Genomic DNA, 21,233 nt, shown 5'->3' on the forward strand with positions numbered 1-21,233 from the left:
TCTCTCTCTCTCTCTCTCTCTCTCTCCGTCATATGACCACAATATGGTATCTCTCTCTCTCTCTCTCTCTCTCTCTCTCTCTCTCTCTCTCTCTCTCTCTCTCTCTCTCTCTCTCCGTCATATGACCACAATATGGTATCTCTCTCTCTCTCCGTCATATGACCCCAATATGGTATCTCTCTCTCTCCGTCATATGACCCCAATATGCTATCTCTCTCTCTCCGTCATATGACCACAATATGGTATCTCTCTCTCTCTCTCTCTCTCTCTCTCTCTCTCTCTCTCTCTCTCTCTCTCTCTCTCTCTACTCTCATGTGTGACCCCAGTATGGCGTGTCTCCCCCTACCCTCATGTGTGACCCCAATATGGCATCTCTCTCTCTCTCTTACCCTCATGTGTGACCCCAATATGGCGTCTCTACCCTTATGTGACCCCATCGCCTCCCGCTCCCGCCTTCCTCTTCCATGTGGAAGGGCCAACGAGGACAATTCCCGAAAGAAGGAACAGAGAAGGGGGCCAAGTGAGGATTTCCCTCAAAGGCTCAGTCCTCTCTTCTTAACGCTACCTCGCTAACGCGGGAAATGGCGAATAGTATGAATATATATATATATATATATATATATATATATATATAATATATATTATATATATATATATATATATATATATATATATATATATTATCCCTGGGGATAGGGGAGAAAGAATACTTCCCACGTATTCCCTGCGTGTCGTAGAAGGCGACTAAAAGGGGAGGGAGCGGGGGGGCTGGAAATCCTCCCCTCGCGTTTTTTTTTTTTTAATTTTCCAAAAGAAGGAACAGAGGGGGCCAGGTGAGGATATTCCAAAAAAGGCCCAGTCCTCTGTTCTTAACGCTACCTCGCTAACGCGGGAAATGGCAAATAGTTTAAAAGAAAGATATATATATATATATATATATATATATATATATATATATATATGTCTCCATGGTTGTTTAATTTGTTTATGGATGGGGTTGTAAGGGAGGTAAATGCAAGAGTCCTGGAAAGAGGGGCAAGTATGAAGTCTGTTGGGGATGAGAGAGCTTGGGAAGTGAGTCAGTTGTTTTCGCTGATGATACAGCGCTGGTGGCTGATTCATGTGAGAAACTGCAGAAGCTGGTGACTGAGTTTGGTAAAGTGTGTGGAAGAAGAAAGTTGAGAGTAAATGTGAATAAGAGCAAGGTTATTAGGTACAGTAGGGGTGAGGGTCAAGTCAATTGGGAGGTGAGTTTGAATGGAGAAAAACTGGAGGAAGTGAAGTGTTTTAGATATCTGGGAGTGGATCTGTCAGCGGATGGAACCATGGAAGCGGAAGTGGATCATAGGGTGGGGGAGGGGGCGAAAATTTTGGGAGCCTTGAAAAATGTGTGGAAGTCGAGAACATTATCTCGAAAGCAAAAATGGGTATGTTTGAGGGAATAGTGGTTCCAACAATGTTGTATGGTTGCGAGGCGTGGCTATGGATAGAGTGTGCGCAGGAGGATGGATGTGCTGGAAATGAGATGTTTGAGGACAATGTGTGGTGTGAGGTGGTTTGATCGAGTAAGTAACGTAAGGGTAAGAGAGATGTGTGGAAATAAAAAGAGCGTGGTTGAAAGAGCAGAAGAGGGTGTTTTGAAATGGTTTGGGCACATGGAGAGAATGAGTGAGGAGAGATTGACCAAGAGGATATATGTGTCGGAGGTGGAGGGAACGAGGAGAAGAGGGAGACCAAATTGGAGGTGGAAAGATGGAGTGAAAAAGATTTTGTGTGATCGGGGCCTGAACATGCAGGAGGGTGAAAGGAGGGCAAGGAATAGAGTGAATTGGAGTCATGTGGTATACAGGGGTTGACGTGCTGTCAGTGGATTGAATCAGGGCATGTGAGGCGTTTTGGGGTGAACCATGGAGAGCTGTGGGGTATGTATTTGCGTGTGTGGACGTGTGTATGTACATGTGTATGGGGGGGGGGGTTGGGCCATTTCTTTCGTCTGTTTCCTTGCGCTACCTCGCAAACGCGGGAGACAGCGACAAAGTATAAAAAAAAAAAAAAAAAAAAAAAAAAAAAAAAAAATATATATATATATATATATATAATATATATATATATACATATATATATATATATATTATATATATTATATATATATATATATATATATATGATATATATATATATATATATAATATATATAATATATATATATATATATATATATATATATATATATATATTGGGAAAAGGGTCACAATTTTGTGCGTGATCAAGATATTCCTATGAGTCCACGGGGAAAATGAAATATGATAAATTTTATGTTGTCAGACTGGTAAGGATTTTTCTCTTAAACTTAAGCAACATAAATATAATATAAGAACGGGACAAGAATCAAATGCCTTGTTTAATCACGTTAACAACTATGATCATTGTATTGACTGGAGTAATGCCATCTCAGTTATTATTAACTCTATTACCACGAGAGATATCATTGAATCTTCTATTATTAAATACACAAAGAATTATAATCTTAATATTGGTAATGGTCTATACAAATTAGATCATTTTATTGTTGATAAAATATGTAAAATGATAAGTTTATCATACACTCGTTGTATGTTTTGGACAATCACATGTTTACCAAATGGCGTCCTAGCTACGTCTCTTCGATGTATATCAACTGATTTACGATTCTCTCTTGTGTCTCCCCTGATGATGTGATTATTACACGAAAGTGCACTTGTGAACTTATCATGTTTCATTTTCCCCGTGGACCCATAGGAATATATATATATAATTCTAACATTCGTCATGAGAGTAATAATTGAACTACTACAAGAATAAAATCCCGAACACCATTTCACAAGCCATTTGAACCTATGCATTAGTATGACCCATGGGGTTTGATGGCACGATCTTTTGACCTAGAGAACCTTTTTAAGGGTAAGCCCGGGGAACTACAGATGATACATGCCACTGTCTTGCCCCGCGTCTGACGATGCTCCCTTGGGCATGGCGTGCTCCACTGGGTTGTTTGTTGATGCAAGTCTGTATTTGTGCAGAAGCTGGTGACTGAGTTTGGTAAAGTGTGTGAAAGAAGAAAGCTGAGAGTAAATGTGAATAAGAGCAAGGTTATTAGGTACAGTAGGGTTGAGGGTCAAGTCAATTGGGAGGTAAGTTTGAATGGAGAAAAACTGGAGGAAGTGAAGTGTTTTAGATATCTGGGAGTGGATTTGGCAGCGGATGGAACCATGGAAGTGGAAGTGAATCATAGGGTGGGGGAGGGGGCGAAAATTCTGGGAGCGTTGAAGAATGTGTGGAAGTCGAGAACATTATCCCGGAAAGCAAAAATGGGTATGTTTGAAGGAATAGTGGTTCCAACAATGTTGTATGGTTGCGAGGCGTGGGACTATGGATAGAGTTGTGCGCAGGAGGGTGATGTGCTGGAATGAATGTTTGAGGACATATGTGGTGTGAGGTGGTTTGATCGAGTAAGTAATAAGTAGGGTAAGAGAGATGTGTGGTAATAAAAGAGGTGGTTGAGAGAACAGAAGAGGTGTTTTGAAATGGTTTGGTCACATGGAGAGAATGAGTGAGGAGAAGATTGACCATGAGGATATATGTGCGAGGATGGAGGGAACGAGGAGAAGGGGAGACCAAATTGGAGGTGGAAAGATGGAGTGAAAAAAGATTTTAAGTGATCAGGGCCTAAACATGCAGGAGGGTGAAAGGGGCAAGGAATAGAGTGAATTGGAACAAAGTGGTATACAGGGTCGACGTGCTGTCAATGGATTGAACCAGGGCATGTGAAGCGTTGGGGTAAACCATGGAAAGTTCTGTGTGCTGGTGTGGAAAGGCTGAGGTTTCGGGTGCATTATTACATGTAGTAGAACTGAGTGTGAATGAATGGGCTTTTTTGTCTTTTCCTACCGCTACCTCGCACAACTGAGGGGAGGAGTTCGAATAGTTGCATGTAGAGAGGTGCAAGGGAAAAAAAATAAAGAAAATATGAATTATATAAAAATTGATATAATATTATACTGTTCATATGTATATAATATGTATATATTAGATTGTATAGTAATGTATATTGCATGTTGACTTAATGTATATACATGGGTATGTGGATATGGCCATTCTTATCGTCTGTTTCCTTGCGCTACCTCGCTAAAGGATCACAAATTTTTTGACGTGATCAAGATATTCCTATGAGTCCACGGGAAAATGAAAATATAAAATTTTTATGTTGGTCAGAACTGGTAAGGATTTTTCTCTTAAACTAAGCAACATAAATATAATATAAGAACGGGACAAGAATCAAATGCCTTGTTTAATCACGTTAACAACTATGATCATTGTATTGACTGGAGTAATGCCATCTCAGTTATTATTAACTCTATTACCAAGAGAGATATCATTGAATCTTCTATTATTAAATACACAAAGAATTATAATCTTAATATTGGTAATGGTCTATACAAATTAGATCATTTTATTGTTGATAAAATATGTAAAATGATAAGTTTATCATACACTCGTTGTATGTTTTGGACAATCACATGTTTACCAAATGGCGTCCTAGCTTCGTCTCTTCGATGTATATCAACTGATTTACGATTCTCTCTTGTGTCTCCCCTGATGATGTGATTTATTACACGAAAGTGCACTTGTGAACTTATCATGTTTCATTTTCCCCGTGGACCCATAGGAATATATATATATAATTCTAACATTCGTCATGAGAGTAATAATTGAACTACTACAAGAATAAAATCCCGAACACCATTTCACAAGCCATTTGAACCTATGCATTAGTATGACCCATGGGGTTTGATGGCACGATCTTTTGACCTAGAGAACCTTTTTAAGGGTAAGCCCGGGGAACTACAGATGATACATGCCACTGTCTTGCCCCGCGTCTGACGATGCTCCCTTGGGCATGGCGTGCTCCACTGGGTTGTTTGTTGATGCAAGTCTGTATTTGTGCAGAAGCTGGTGACTGAGTTTGGTAAAGTGTGTGAAAGAAGAAAGCTGAGAGTAAATGTGAATAAGAGCAAGGTTATTAGGTACAGTAGGGTTGAGGGTCAAGTCAATTGGGAGGTAAGTTTGAATGGAGAAAAACTGGAGGAAGTGAAGTGTTTTAGATATCTGGGAGTGGATTTGGCAGCGGGATGGAACCATGGAAGTGGAAGTGAATCATAGGGTGGGGGAGGGGGCGAAAATTCTGGGAGCGTTGAAGAATGTGTGGAAGTCGAGAACATTATCCCGGAAAGCAAAAATGGGTATGTTTGAAGGAATAGTGGTTCCAACAATGTTATATGGTTGCGAGGCGTGGACTATGGATAGAGTTGTGCGGAGGAGGGTGCATGTGCTGGAAATGAAATGTTTGAGGACAGTATGTGGTGTGAGGTGGTTTGATCGAGTAAGTAATAATAGGGTAAGAGAGATGTGTGGTAATAGAGTGTGGTTGAGAGAACAGAAGAGAGTGTTTTGAAATGGTTTGGTCACATGGAGAGAATGAGTGAGGAAAGATTGACCATGAGGATATATGTGCCAGAGATGGAGGGAACGAGGAGAAGTGGGAGACCAAATTGGAGGTGGAAAGATGGAGTGAAAAAGATTTTAAGTGATCGGGGCCTAAACATGCAGGAGGGTGAAAGGTGTGCAAGGAATAGTGAATTGGAACAATGTGGTATACCAGGGCCGACGTGCTGTCAATGGATTGAACCAGGGCATGTGAAGCGTCTGGGGTAAACCATGGAAAGTTCTGTGGGGCCTGGATGTGGAAAGGGAGCTGAGGTTTCGGTGCATTATTACATGACAGCTAGAGACTGAGTGTGAATGAATGGGGCTTTTGTTGTCTTTTCCTACCGCTACCTCGCACACATGAGGGGGAGGGAGTTGTTATTCATGTGTGGCGAGGTGGCAATGGGAATGAATAAAGGCAGACTATGAATTATGTAAATGTGTATATATGTATACATGTGTATGTATATATTTGTATATAGTTGAGATGTATAGGTATGTATTTTGCATGTGTGGACGTGTATGTATATACATGGGTATGTGGGTGGGTTGGGCCATTCTTTCGTCTGTTTCCTTGCGCTACCTCGCTAACGTGGGAGACAGCGACAAAGCAAAATAAATGAATAAATATAAATGTTTTTCACAGTAATATTGTGTAAGGTACGAGACTATATTGTGTATGTGTGTTTTACAAGGTGATATTTTGTAAAGGAACATGAGGCTATTGTGTACTTGAGTTTTACAAGGTGATATTCTGTAAAGGAACATGATGCTGTTGTGTACTTGTGTTTTACAAGGTGATATTTTGTAAGGGAACATGAGGCTATTGTGTACTTGTGTTTTACAAGGTGATACTTTGTAAAGGAACATGAGGCTATTGTGTACTTGTGTTTTGCAAGGTGATATTTTGTAAAGGAATGTGAGGCTATTGTGTACTTGTGTTTTTCAGTAACATTTTGTTGGGAAGGGAAGTATATTGGGTAATTATGTTTTACACTGTGACATTTTGTAGGATATGTGAGGTTATTGTGTACTTGTATATTACAGTGAGATTTTGTGTGGTATTATTATATTTTTATTATACTTTGTCGCTGTCTCCCGCGTTTGCGAGGTAGCGCAAGGAAACAGACGAAAGAAATGGCCCAACCCCCCCCATACACATGTATATACATACATCCACACATGCAAATATACATACCTACACAGCTTTCCATGGTTTACCCCAGACGCTTCACATGCCTTGATTCAATCCACTGACAGCACGTCAACCCCGGTATACCACATCGCTCCAATTCACTCTATTCCTTGCCCTCCTTTCACCCTCCTGCATGTTCAGGCCCCGATCACACAAAATCTTTTTCACTCCATCTTTCCACCTCCAATTTGGTCTCCCTCTTCTCCTCGTTCCCTCCACCTCCGACACATATATCCTCTTGGTCAATCTTTCCTCACTCATTCTCTCCATGTGCCCAAACCACTTCAAAACACCCTCTTCTGCTCTCTCAACCACGCTCTTTTTATTTCCACACATCTCTCTTACCCTTACGTTACTCACTCGATCAAACCACCTCACACCACATACTGTCCTCAAACATCTCATTTCCAGCACATCCATCCTCCTGCGCACAACTCTATCCATAGCCCACCCTCGCAACCATACAACATTGTTGGAACCACTATTCCTTCAAACATACCCATTTTTGCTTTCCGAGATAATGTTCTCGACTTCCACACATTCTTCAAGGCCCCCAGAATTTTCGCCCCCTCCCCCACCCTATGATCCACTTCCGCTTCCATGGTTCCATCCGCTGCCAGATCCACTCCCAGATATCTAAAACACTTCACTTCCTCCAGTTTTTCTCCATTCAAACTCACCTCCCAATTGACTTGACCCTCAACCCTACTGTACCTAATAACCTTGCTCTTATTCACATTTACTCTTAACTTTCTTCTTCCACACACTTTACCAAACTCAGTCACCAGCTTCTGCAGTTTCTCACATGAATCAGCCACCAGCGCTGTATCATCAGCGAACAACAACTGACTCACTTCCCAAGCTCTCTCATCCCCAACAGACTTCATACTTGCCCCTCTTTCCAAAACTCTTGCATTTACCTCCCTAACAACCCCATCCATAAACAAATTAAACAACCATGGAGACATCACACACCCCTGCCGCAAACCTACATTCACTGAGAACCAATCACTTTCCTCTCTTCCTACACGTACACATGCCTTACATCCTCGATAAAAACTTTTCACTGCTTCTACAACTTTCCTCCCACACCATATATTCTTAATACCTTCCACAGAGCATCTCTATCAACTCTATCATATGTCTTCTCCAGATCCATAAATGCTACATACAAATCCATTTGCTTTTCTAAGTATTTCTCACATACATTCTTCAAAGCAAACACCTGATCCACACATCCTCTACCACTTCTGAAACCACACTGCTCTTCCCCAATCTGATGCTCTGTACATGCCTTCACCCTCTCAATCAATACCCTCCCATATAATTTACCAGGAATACTCAACAAACTTATACCTCTGTAATTTGAGCACTCACTCTTATCCCCTTTGCCTTTGTACAATGGCACTATGCACGCATTCCGCCAATCCTCAGGCACCTCACTATGAGTCATACATACATTAAATAACCTTACCAACCAGTCAACAATACAGTCACCCCCTTTTTTAATAAATTCCGTTGCAATACCATCCAAACCTGCTGCCTTGCCGGCTTTCATCTTCCGCAAAGCTTTCACTACCTCTTCTCTGTTTACCAAATCATTTCCCTAACCCTCTCACTTTGCACACCACCTCGACCAAAACACCCTATATCTGCCACTCTATCATCAAACACATTCAACAAACCTTCAAAATACTCACTCCATCTCCTTCTCACATCACCACTACTTGTTATCACCTCCCCATTTGCGCCCTTCACTGAAGTTCCCATTTGCTCCCTTGTCTTACGCACTTTATTTACCTCCTTCCAGAACATCTTTTTATTCTCCCTAAAATTTAATGATACTCTCTCACCCCAACTCTCATTTGCCCTTTTTTTCACCTCTTGCACCTTTCTCTTGACCTCCTGTCTCTTTCTTTTATACATCTCCCACTCAATTGCATTTTTTCCCTGCAAGAATCGTCCAAATGCCTCTCTCTTCTCTTTCACTAATACTCTTACTTCTTCATCCCACCACTCACTACCCTTTCTAATCAACCCACCTCCCACTCTTCTCATGCCACAAGCATCTTTTGCGCAATCCATCACTGATTCCCTATATACATCCCATTCCTCCCCCACTCCCCTTACTTCCATTGTTCTCACCTTTTTCCATTCTGTACTCAGTCTCTCCTGGTACTTCCTCACACAGGTCTCCTTCCCAAGCTCACTTACTCTCACCACCCCTCTTCACCCCAACATTCACTCTTCTTTTCTGAAAACCCATACAAATCATCACCTTAGCCTCCACAAGATAATGATCAGACATCCCTCCAGTTGCACCTCTCAGCACATTAACATCCAAAAGTCTCTCTTTCGCACGCCTGTCAATTTTGTGTGGTATGTGTAACTATTAGATACTTGCATCCTCTCACATTCTACGTTTACAAGAAAGTGAGAGAGGCTGCTAACATTATTGTATATGTCGTTATAGTGTTATGTGGTATGTAGGGGTTGTGGTAAGCTGCTAACATTGTTGTAGGTGTCGTTACAGTGTTATGTGGTGTGGGGGTTGTGGTGAGCTGCTGGGCGCTCTGGTGGGTGATGACGCGCCGCTCGGCCCCAAAGCCTGGCCTCCTCCACCTCTTCACGGGCAAGTACCTCCACCCACAACGCTGCACCACAACCTTCCACTGGGAAGATCCCTCAGTTGTGGGAACCACCGTAGCCTTCACTGTCCAGGTAACTAACCTAAATGTGCACACACGCTAGGCAACACGAGTGTAAATCTCTCCCCATAAAACGTGCATAGTAATCACACACTCTTTCTCTGTTGAAAATTTATTGTGTGTAATATTTTTTGAAGTTTAGTGACTTTATAGTAATAATCTTATGAGAGAATTTATGCTAAGTATAAATGAAAATGTCTGTAATATGCTTTTGGAGAGAAAGGAAATATATGGCCATACGAAAGTAGATTTTATGAAAAGAGAACAATTACAGCATTATTTATTTGATTAAACAGCTCAGTACCATATATGTAGTGAGATGGAATAATTTTTATATTTTTAAGATTATGAGAGTGGGGTGAGAGATTATCATTAAATTTTAGGGAGAATAAAAAGATGTTTTGAAAGGATGTAAATAAAGTGCGTAACACAAGGGAGCAAATGGGAACTTCAGTGAAGGGGGCTAATTGGGAGGTGATAACAAGTAGTGGGGATGTGAGAAGGAGATGGCGTGAGTATTTTGAAGGTTTGTTGAATGTGTTTGATGATAGAGTGGCAGATATAGGGTGTTTTGGTCGAGGTGGTGTGCAAAGTGAGAGGGTTAGGGAAAATTATTTAGTAAACAGAGAAGAGGTAGTCAAAGCTTTGCAGAAGATGAAAGCCAGCAAGGCAGCGGGTTTAGATGGTATTGCAGTGGAATTTATCAAAAATGGGGGTAACTGTATTGTTGACTGGTTGGTGAGGTTATTTAATGTATGTATGATTCATGGTGAGGTGCCTGAGGATTGGAGGAATGCTTGCATAGTGCCATTGTACAAAGGCAAAGGGGATAAGAGTGAGTGCTCAAATTACAGAGGTATAAGTTTGTTGAGTATTCCTGGTAAATTATATGGGAGAGTATTGATTGAGAGGGTGAAAGCATGTACAGAGCATCAGATTGGGGAAGAGCAGTGTGGTTTCAGAAGTGGTAGAGGATGTGTGGATCAGGTGTTTGCTTTGAAGAATGTATGTGAGAAATACTTAGAAAAGCAAATGGATTTGTATGTAGTATTTATGGATCTGGAGAAGGCATATGATAGAGTTGATAGAGATGCTCTGTGGAAGGTATTAAGAATATATGGTGTGGGAGGCAAGTTGTTAGAAGCAGTGAAAAGTTTTTATCGAGAATGTAAGGCATGTGTACGTGTAGGAGGAGAGGAAAGTGATTGGTTCTCAGTGAATGTAGGTTTGCGGCAGGGATGTGTGATGTCTCCATGGTTGTTTAATTTGTTTATGGATGGGGTTGTTAGGGAGGTGAATGCAAGAGTTTTGGAAAGAGGGGCAAGTATGCAGTCTGTAGTGGATGAGAGAGCTTGGGAAGTGAGTCAGTTGTTGTTCGCTGATGATACAGCGCTTGTGGCTGATTCATGTGAGAAACTGCAGAAGCTGGTGACTGAGTTTGGTAAAGTGTGTGAAAGAAGAAAGTTGAGAGTAAATGTGAATAAGAGTAAGGTTATTAGGTACAGTAGGGTTGAGGGTCAAGTAAATTGGGAGGTAAGTTTGAATGGAGAAAAACTGGAGGAAGTGAAGTGTTTTAGATATCTGGGAGTGGATTTGGCAGCAGATGGAACCATGGAAACAGAAGTGAATCATAGGGTGGGGAGGGGGCGAAAATTCTGGGAGCCTTGAAGAATGTGTGGAAGTCGAGAACATTATCTCAGAAAGCAAAAATGGGTATGTTTGAAGGAATAGTGGTTCCAACAATGTTGTATGGTTGCGAGGCATGGGCTATGGATAGAGTTGTGCGCAGGAGGGTGGATGTGCTGGAGATGAGGTGTTTGAGGACAATATGTGGCGTGAGGTGGTTTGATTGAGTAAGTAATAATAGGGTAAGAGAGGTGTGTGGTAATAGAAAGAGTGTGGTTGAGAGAGCAGAAGTGGGTGTTTTGAAATGGTTTGGTCACATGGAGAGAATGAGTGAGGAAAGATTGACCAAGAGGATATGTCAGAGGTGGAGGGAATGAGGAGAAGTGGGAGACCAAATTGGAGGTGGAAAGATGGAGTGAAAAAGATTTTGAGTAATCGGGGCCTGAACATGCAGGAGGGTGAAAGGCGCGCAAGGAATAGAGTGAATTGGAACGATGTGGTATACCGGGTCGACGAGCTGTCAATGGATTGAACCAGGGCATGTGAAGCGTCTTGGGTAAACCATGGAAAGTTCTGTGGGGTGAAAGGCATGCAAGGAATAGAGTGAATTGGAACGATGTGGTATACCGGGGTCGACGAGCTGTCAATGGATTGAACCAGGGCATGTGAAGCGTCTTGGGTAAACCATGGAAAGTTCTGTGGGGCCTGGATGTAGAAAGGGAGCTGGGGTTTCGGTGCGTTATTACATGACAGCTAGAGACTGAGTGTGAACGAATAGGGCCTTTGTTGTCTTTTCCTAGCGCTACCTCGCACACATGAGGGGGAGGGTGTTGATATTCCATGTGTGGCGGGGTGGCGATGGGAATGAATAGAGGCAGACAGTATGAATTATGTACATGGGTATATATGTATATGTCTGTGTGTGTATATATATGTATATATTGAGATGTGTAGGTATGTATATGTGCTGTGTGTGGACGTGTATGTATATAAATGTGTATGTGGGTGGGTTGGGCCATTCTTTCGTCTGTTTCCTTGCGCTACCTCACTAACGCGGGAGACAGCGACAAAGCAAAATGAATAAATAGAATAATAAGATTATTGTTATCTATCTGATCACTTGTTTGCTAACTCCACCTTTAATCACTTGTAAATCACAAGCCACATCATACTTCCAAGAGTAAAACTGTTTGTGAAAAGGCATGAGAAATTGCTGAAAATGTCATTTTTAGACATATTTGGTCAGTTGACTTGTTTGTTATTTTCATAAATGGAATGATCATAAATGTCAAGAATATTACAGGTTTTCATTTATGCCCCACTTCATATCATGTGTCTTATGATTCATGGTTGCCTCAATCATTCTTCATATCATAACAAATTTGCTGCCAGGTTATCATCAGTATCTCATCATTTTATGTTCTATTCACCTTGACCTAAATTTCTTAGAAGATTCCTCATTATATACAATATTTTTTCATGCCTCAGTTGTTATCATCCTAGGGAGGTGCCCTCTTCTTCCTGATACTGTTTTGAATATTCCTCACGATATTTTAACATCTTTATTATATTGTTTTATAGTGCCTAACAGAGCTCAAGTATCTCACATTGTGTTCTATGATTCCTCACCTGTACATTTACAAATTTATTTTCTTATATTGTCGTATTCATTCCTTACAAGTTACTAAAATAATAAACTTAGTTGTTTACTAATTTATGTCACTACTCTTGCAGTATTTACATAGTTTCATCCTGAATAATTTATTTTATCAAGTTTCATGTGCTTCTACATAATCCATCCTCCTGTCATCCTGTTAACAGGTGTATGAGGAGTCATTAATCATATATTACTCCCCAATAATTATTCTCAGACATTTCTTACAATTCTTATGAATTATTTCACATCCTTTCCAAGGTTGCTTTGATCAAACATGTTCAACCATCCAAGCCGGAATAATGATATCAAAATGATAAACTGTGGCAGCTTATTTCCATAAAAGGAAAGGTGGCTTGTTCCATTATTCCTCAAATATATTTTTCCAGTTTCCGCAAGTTGTTGCCTTGTAACTTATTTCACCATCTCCCGCAGGCTGCTCCATTCTCATTCAACATGTATTTTGCACTTCCTTCTTAATTTAACCTTCCTCTCATATGTAATGTTCTTTCATCTCTTATCACTGTCATCTCATTTCTCTTATTACATCTTTTGCATGAGGAGTTATCAACCATTATATTTTATTCCCCAATAATTATTCTCCGGCATTTCATACAACTCTAATGAATTATATCACCATCCTTTCCAAGGTTGCTTTGATAAAAATGTTCAGCCATCCAAGTTTCTGTGAAGTCCCCACTCTTTAGACCAGCTGGAATAATCATATCAAAATGATGAACTGTGGCAGCTTATTTCCATAAGAGGAAAGGAGGCTTGTTCCATTATTCCTCAAATATGATTTTTCCAATTTCCACAAGTTGTTTGCCTTGTAACTTATTTCACCGTCTCCTGCAGGCTGGTCCATTCTTATTCAACATGTTTCACAATTCCCTCTTAATTTACTCTTCCTTTCTTAAGTAATGTTCTTTCATCTCTTATCAACGTCATCTCATTTCTCTTGTTACATCTTTTGTAGCTGCACCATCATTACCCACATTTTGTCATTTCTTTATTGCTTTTTTTGTTTTTCATGCTACATCTGACATAATCATTATCTGATGTCTTACAATCCTTTGTACAGTTTTACCAGCGGAACAGTCGACCATATCCCATTAGTGATGCCGATGGTGTGTTGGTTGAGATAACACAAGGAATTCATAAGGTAATCAACTTTCTTTTTTCTTTTTTGGAGTTGAAAGAATGTCTATGTGTATGCAGTTAATTACCCATATGTAAACAACGAAAGAATGTCTGTGTGCATGCAGTTAATTACCCATATGTAATCACCTTGTTGTTGTAGTAGGGAAGGGAGTTGTACACTTATGGTGCTTCTTCTATCAGATTTATTTTCTGATAATACAACTTCAAAGTTTCTGGTGTCTGCATTCAGTTTCATCACGTGACTTTTTTACTTTACAAGCACTTTTTCAGGCCGTTTCATACTTGTTTCTTGCTGTGATCTCTTTTTGATCTGTCTTTGCCAATACTGAAAAACTGTTCACTTAACCTTATCAGTGTTGATCATAACTTGAAAGCTGTAGTGATGTTTTCCCCCATCATTCTTCCATAGCTGCTGACTTTTGTTATGAAACTTATTTCAGGTACCATCTTTGTTACCTTCTGCTGGACCTTATGAGATTTAATTTATTTGAAGTTGGTTGACTAAGCAGGTTTTTCCATAATTAGGTCAAATATACGCTGTAGATATTTTACTGAACATCTCCATATCCATGTTTGTAGATGCATTTTTTTTTTTTTCATTATTAAATAGCTGATAATATGCTTCCATAACAGTTCCTCTGATTAATGTTCTGGAAATACTGTGTGCACCATTTCAGCCCTGAAGTCCTTTTAGCTCCAAGATTCATGTAGCTTGTCTCATGAAAGATGATAGTCAAAATTAGGCTTCTTTTCAGTTTCCCATTGTCACCATTTTGCACTTGGTTAGAGCTTCATCAACTATGTGTTCAACCAAATCTGAAACTTTTCATTGGCTCTTTGGACTGTATGTTGAAACCCATCTTGTAGGGTAGGAAAACTAGAGTGTTATCAGTATGCCATGGTTTATGGAGGGATTATGTGAACAGTTTTAAGTAAGCACTTTTTCCGGCTAGGTTGGTGTAGTAACAGAACTCGGAGGAACAGGAGAAGCAGAGATTAACACAGCAAGATGCAAGTTCACTGCACGTCAAGCTGGCCAGTACAAGATCTCCATCCTCCTCGCCAATCAACATATCCGTGGTAGCCCATTTGTCAAAAACTTCCTCCCAGGTATAATGCTTAATGTTTATTCTTTTAGTGAGTGAAGTGTTTGTAATTATGAGTATGGTTATTGTTGTTTAATTTGTGAGTGTGTGAAATGTTTGTAATTATGAGTAAATGTATGGCTTATGTTTAGAGTAATCCTTTAATGCTTACTCTTTTAGTGAGTGAAACGTTTGTAATTGTGAGTGTGATGCTTATTGTTTACTCTGCTATAGTCAAATTGTTATAAAGGAAAGAGATCACCTAGCTTGAAATCTTATCTGGAATGTGGAAAGTTGAATGTTAAGTGTTAAAAAAGATATTTGTACCCGATTAATGTGCTTTTGTTATCTTGTACTCTTTATTTCTTGTATTAATGTACATTTAACCTGGATGTTTACTTTCATCCCATATTGTTAACATTATCCAGTGTGTATAACATTACATTAATGACCCTAGTAGGATCTTTAACAAAGAAATTTGCATCCTCACCAGGAGTCATAACAGTATGATTATTGGTGCCTATGTACCTAGTCATGAGAAGAAAGATCATGAGAGGCAAGTCTTTTGGGAACAGCTGAGTGAGTGTTTTAGCAGCTTTGATGCACATGATTATTGGTGCCTATGCACCTAGTCATGAGAAGAAAGATCATTAGAGGCAAGTCTTTTGGGAACAGCTGAGTGAGTGTTTTAGCAGCTTTAATGCACGAGACCAGATTATAGTGATGGGTGATTTGAATGCAAAGGTGAGTAATGTGGCATTTAAGGGTATAATTGATGTACATGGGGTGTTCAGTGTTGTAAATGGAAATGAAGAGCTTGTGGATTTGTGTGCTGAAAAAGTACTGGTGATTGGGAATACCTGGTTTAAAAACAGAGATATACATAAGTATACGTATGTGAGTGGGAGAGGTGGCCAGAGGGCGTTATTGGATTATATGTTAATCGATAGGCACGTGAAAAAGAGACTTTTGGATGTTAATGTGCTGAGAGGGGCAGCTGGAGGGATGTCTGATCACTATCTTGTGGAAGCGAAGGTAAAGATTTGTTTAGGTTTTCAGAAAAGAAGAGAGAATGTTGGGGAGAAGAGAGTGGTGAGAGTAAGTGAACTTGGAAAGAAGACTTGATGTGAGAAAGTACTAGAGAGATTCAGTGCAGAATGGCAAAAGGTGAGAGCAAGTGAGGTAAGGGGAGTGGGGGAGAAATGGAATATATTTCGAGAAGCAGTGATAGCTTGCGCAGAAGATGCATGTGGCATGAGAAAGGTAGGGGGTGGGCAGATTAGAAAGGGTAGTGAGTAGTGGGATGAAGAAGTAAGATTGTTAGTGACAGAAAAGAGAGAGGCATTTGGACGATTTTTGCAGGGAAGTAATGCAAATGACTGGGAAAGGTATAAACGAAAGCAGTAGAAGGTCAAGAGAAAGGTGCAAGAATTGAAAAAGAGGGCAAATGAGAGTTGGGTTGAGAGAGTATCATTAAATTTTAGGGAGAATAAAATGATGTTTTCAAAGGATGTAAATAAAGTGCGTAAGACAAGAGAACAAATGGGAACATCGGTGAAGGGGGCAAATGGGGAGGTAATAACAAGTAGTGATGAAGTGAAAAGGAAATGGAGTGAGTATTTTGAAGGTGTGTTCAATGTGTTTGATGATAGAGTGGCGGATATAGGGTGTTTTAGTCGGGGTGATGTGCAAAGTTTGAGGGTCAGGGGGAATGGTTGGTAAACAAAGAAGAGGTAGTGAAAACTTTGGTGAAGATGAAAGAGAGCAAGCTAGCAGGTTTGGATGGTATTGCAGTGGAATTTATTAAAAAAGGGGATGACTGTGTTGTTGATTGGTTGGTAGGGATATTCAGTCTATGTATGGATCATGGTGAAGTGCTTGAGGATTGGCAGAATGCATGCATAGTGCCATTGTACAAAGGCAAAGGAGATAAAGGTGAGTGTTCAAATTACAGAGGCATAAGTTTGTTGAGTATTCCTGGGAAATTATATGGGAGGGTATTAATTAAGAGAGTAAAGGCATGTACAGAGCATCAGATTGGGGAAGAGCAGTGTGGTTTCAGAAGTGGTAGAGGATATGTAGATTAGATGTTTGCTGTGAAGAATTGATGTGAGAAATACCTAGAAAAACAGAGGGATTTGGATGTATCATTTATGGATCTGGAGAAGGCATATGATAGGGTTGATAGAGATGCTTTGTGGAAGGTTCCAAGAGTAGAGGGCATGGGAGGTAAGTTGCTAAAAGCAGTGAAAACTTTTTACCAAGGATGTAAGGAATGTGTGCAAATAGGAAGAGAGGAAAGTGATTGGTTCCCAGTGAATGTTGGTTTTGTGGCAGGGGTGTGTGATGTCTCCATGGTTGTTTAATTTGTTTACGGATAGGGTGGTTAGGAGGTGAATTTAAAATTTTTGGAGAGAGGGGTAAGTATGCAGTCTGTTGTGGATGAGAGGGCTTGGGAAGTGAGTCAGTTGTTGTTTGCTGATGATACAGTGCTTGTGGCTGATTCCGGTGAGAAACTGCAGAAGCTGGTGACTGAGTTTGATAAAGTTTGTGAAAGAAGAAAGTTGAGAGTAAATGTGAATAAGAGCAAGCTTATTGGGTTCAATAGGGTTGAGGGACAAGTTAGTTGGGATGCAAATTTGAATAGAGAATAATTGGATAAAGTGAAGTGTTTTAGATATCTGGTGGACTTAGCAGTGGATGGAACCATGGAAGCAGAAGTGAATCACAGGGTGGGGAGGGGGCAAAGGTTCTGAAAGTGTTGAAGAATGTGTGGAAGGCAAGAACATTATCTCAGAGAGCAAAAATGGGTATGTTTGAAGACATAGTGGTTCCAACAATGTTATATGGTTGCAAGGCATGGGCTATAGATAAGGTTGTGCAGAGGAGGGTGGATGTGTTGGAAATGAAATGTTTGAGGACAATATGTGGTGTGAGGTGGTTTGATTAAGTAATGAAGGGGTAAGAGAGATGTGTGGAAATAAAGAGTGTTTGGTTTAGAGAGCAGAAGAGGGTGTGTTGAAATGGTTTGGACACATGGAGAGAATGAGTGAGAAAAGATTGACAAAGAGGATATATGTGTCAGAGGTAGAGGGAAGAAGAAGCAGGAGACCAAATTGGAGGTGGAAAGATGGAGTGAAAAAGATTTTGAGTGATAGGGGCCTGAACATACAGGAGGATGAAAGGTGTGCAAGGAATAGAGTGAATTGGAATGATTTGGTATACCAGGGTCAACGTGCTGTCAATGGATTGAACTAGGGCATTTGAAGCATATGGGGTAAACCATGGAAAGGTCTGTGGGGCCTGGATGTGGAATGGGAGCTGTGGTTTCGATGCATTACACATGACAGCTAGAGACTGAGAGTCAACAAATGTGGCCTTTTTTGGCTGTTCCTGGCGCTACCTCACTGGTGGGAGGGGAATGCCTTTCCATTTGTGGCGGAGTGGTGACGGGAATTGATGGAGGCAGCAAGTATGAATATGTACATGTGTATATATGTACAGGTTGTCCCCCAAAAAATGTACTCACTTTTTGACACCCTATAAATCACTGAATTTTTTTTTTCAAATCTGAAAAAAGAAGAAAAATCATTGAGTTATAGGGTGTCAAAAAGTATGTGTCCCAAATAAATTACTCTTTTTGACACCACTGATTTTTTTTTTTCTTTCTTAATCCAGTGAGTTATAGGGTGTCAAAAAGTGAGTACATTTTTTTGGGACACCATGTATTTGTCTATGTATATGTATGTGTACGTTGAAATGTATATGTATCTATATATGCGTGTATAGGCGTTTATGTATATACATGTGTACTTAGGTGGGTTGGGCCATTCCTCGTCTGTTTCCTTGCGCTACCTTGCTCACGTGGGAGACCAAGATTAAGTATAATATAATATCCCAGGGGATATAGGAGAAAGAATACCTCCCACGTATTCCCCGCTTGTCAGAGAAGGTGACTAAAGTGGGCGGGAGAGGGGGGGCTGGAAATCCTCCCCTCCATGTATTTAACTTTCTGAAAGGGGAAACAGAAGAAGGAGTCATGCGGGGAGTGCTCATCCTCCTTGAAGGCTCAGATTGGGGTGTCTAAATGTGTGTGGATGTAACCAAGATGAGGAAAAAAGGAGAGATAGGTAGTATATTTGAGGAAAGGAACCTGGATGTTTTGGCTGAGTGAAATGAAGCTCAAGGGTAAAGGGGAAGAGTGGTTTGGGAATGTCTTGGGAGTAAAGTCAGGGGTTAGTGAGAGGACAAGAGCAATGGAAGGAGTAGCACTCCTCCTGAAGCAGTTGTGGGAATGTGCGATAGAGTGTACGAAAGTAAACTCTAGATTGATATGGGTAAAATTGAAAGTGGATGGAGAGAGTTGGGTGATTATTGGTGCGTATGCAGCTTGTCATGAGAAGAGAGATCATGAGAGGCAAGTGTTTTGGGAGCAGCTGAGTGAGTGTATTGGCAGCTTTGATGCACGAGACCAGGTTATAGTGATGGATGATTTGAATGCATGGGTGAGTAATGTGGCAGTTGAGGGTATAATGCATGTACATGGGATGTTCAGTGTTTCAAATGGAAATGGTGAAGAGCGTGTGGATTTGTGTGCTGAAAAAGGACTGGTGATTGGGAATACCTGGTTTTAAAAGAGAGATATACATAAGTATCTGTATGTGAGTAGGAAAGATGACCAGAGGGCGTTATTGGATTATGTGTTAATAGATAGGCAGGTAAAAGAGAAACTTTTGGATGTTAATGTGCTGAGAGGAGCAACTAAAGGGATGTCTGATCACTATCTTGTGGAAGCAAAGGTGAAGATTTGTAAAGGTTTTCAGAAAAGAAGAGAGAATGTTGGGGAGAAAAGAGTGGTGAGAGTGAGCTTGGAAAGGAGACTTGTGTGAGGAAGTACCAGGAGAGATTGAGTGCAGATTGGCAAAAGGTGAGAGCAAATGATGTAAGGGGAGTGGGGGAGGAATGGGATGTATTTAGGGAAGCAGTGATGGCATGTGCAAAAGATGCATGTGGCATGAGAAAGATAGGAGGTGGACTGATTAGAAAGGGTAGTGAATGGTGGGATGAAGACGGAAGATTGTTAGTGAAAGAGAAGAGAGAGGCATTTGGACGATTTTTGCAGGGAAGTAATGCAAATGACTGGGAAAGGTATAAGTGAAAGTGGCAGGAGGTCAAGAGAAAAGTGCAAGAGGTGAAAAAGAGGGCAGATGAGTGTTGGGGTGAGAGAGTATCATTAAATTTTAGAGAGAGTAAAAAGATGTTTTGGAAGGAGGTAAATAAAGTGCATAAGACAAGAGAAGAAATGGAAACATTGGTGAAGGGGGCAAATGGGGAGGTAATAACAAGTAGTGATGAAGTGAGGAGATTGAGTGAATATTTTGAAGGTTTGTTGAATGTGTTTAATGATAGAGTAGCAGATATAGGGTGTTTTGGTCGGGGTGGAGTGTAAAGTAAGAGGGTCAGGGAGAATGGTTTGGTGAACAGAGATGTAGTGAAACCCTTGCGGAAGATGAAAGCAGGCAAGGCAGTGGGTTTGGATGGTATTGCAGTGGAATATATTATAAAAGGGGATGACTGGGTTGTTGACTGGTTGGTAAGGATATTCAGTATATGTATGGATTATGGTGAAGTGCCTGAGGATTGGCAAAATGCATGCATAGTGCCATTGTACAAAGGCAAAGGGGATAAAGGTGAGTGTTCAAACTACAGAGGCATAAGTTTGTTGAGAATTCCTGGGAAATTATATGGGAGGGTATTGATTGAGAGGGTGAAGGCATGTACAGAGCATCAGACTGGGGAGGAGCAGTGTGGTTTCTGAAGAGGTAGAGGATGTGTAGATTAGGTGTTTGGTGTGAAGATTGTATGAGAGAAATACTTATATAAACAAATGGATTTGTATTTAGCATTCATGGATCTGGAGAAGGCATATGATAGGGTTGATATAGATGCTTTGTGGAAGGTTTAAGAGTATATGGTGTGGGAGGTAAGTTGCTAGAAGAGTAAAAAGTTTTTACCAAGGATGTAAAGCATGTGTTCGAGTAGGAAAAGAGGAGCGATTGGTTCCCAGTGAATGTCGGTCTGTGGTAGGGGTGTGTGATGTCCCCATTGTTGTTTAATTTGTATATGGATGGGGTGGTTAGGGAAGTAAAGGCAAGAGTTTTGGAGAGAGGGATGAGTATGCAGTCTGTTGTGGATGAGAGGGCCTGGGAAGTGAGTCAGTTATTGTTCACCAATGATACAGCTCTAGTGGCTGAATCATGTGAGAAACTTCAGAGGTTGGT

General features: G+C 40.6%; 1 protein-coding gene across 8 annotated transcripts in view; it reads left to right on the forward strand.

Moving 5' to 3' along the window:
• LOC139763118 (apoptosis-resistant E3 ubiquitin protein ligase 1) overlaps positions 1-21,233 on the forward strand; it is a 323,876-nt gene that overhangs the window by 127,399 nt on the left and 175,244 nt on the right. For 5 of the 8 annotated variants that reach the window (XM_071688783.1, XM_071688786.1, XM_071688781.1 and 2 more), the window contains 3 exons: positions 9,240-9,439; positions 13,788-13,868; positions 14,821-14,977. In XM_071688783.1, coding sequence (XP_071544884.1) covers positions 9,240-9,439; positions 13,788-13,868; positions 14,821-14,977 — 438 coding nt within the window. Of the gene's footprint in view, positions 1-4,600; positions 4,868-9,239; positions 9,440-13,787; positions 13,869-14,820; positions 14,978-21,233 lie in introns of those variants that run through there. The other 3 variants (XM_071688787.1, XM_071688788.1, XM_071688785.1) reach the window with 3 other exon arrangements.

The sequence above is a fragment of the Panulirus ornatus genome, chromosome 46, assembly GCF_036320965.1.
Source record: "Panulirus ornatus isolate Po-2019 chromosome 46, ASM3632096v1, whole genome shotgun sequence".
Lineage (NCBI taxonomy): Eukaryota > Metazoa > Arthropoda > Malacostraca > Decapoda > Palinuridae > Panulirus > Panulirus ornatus.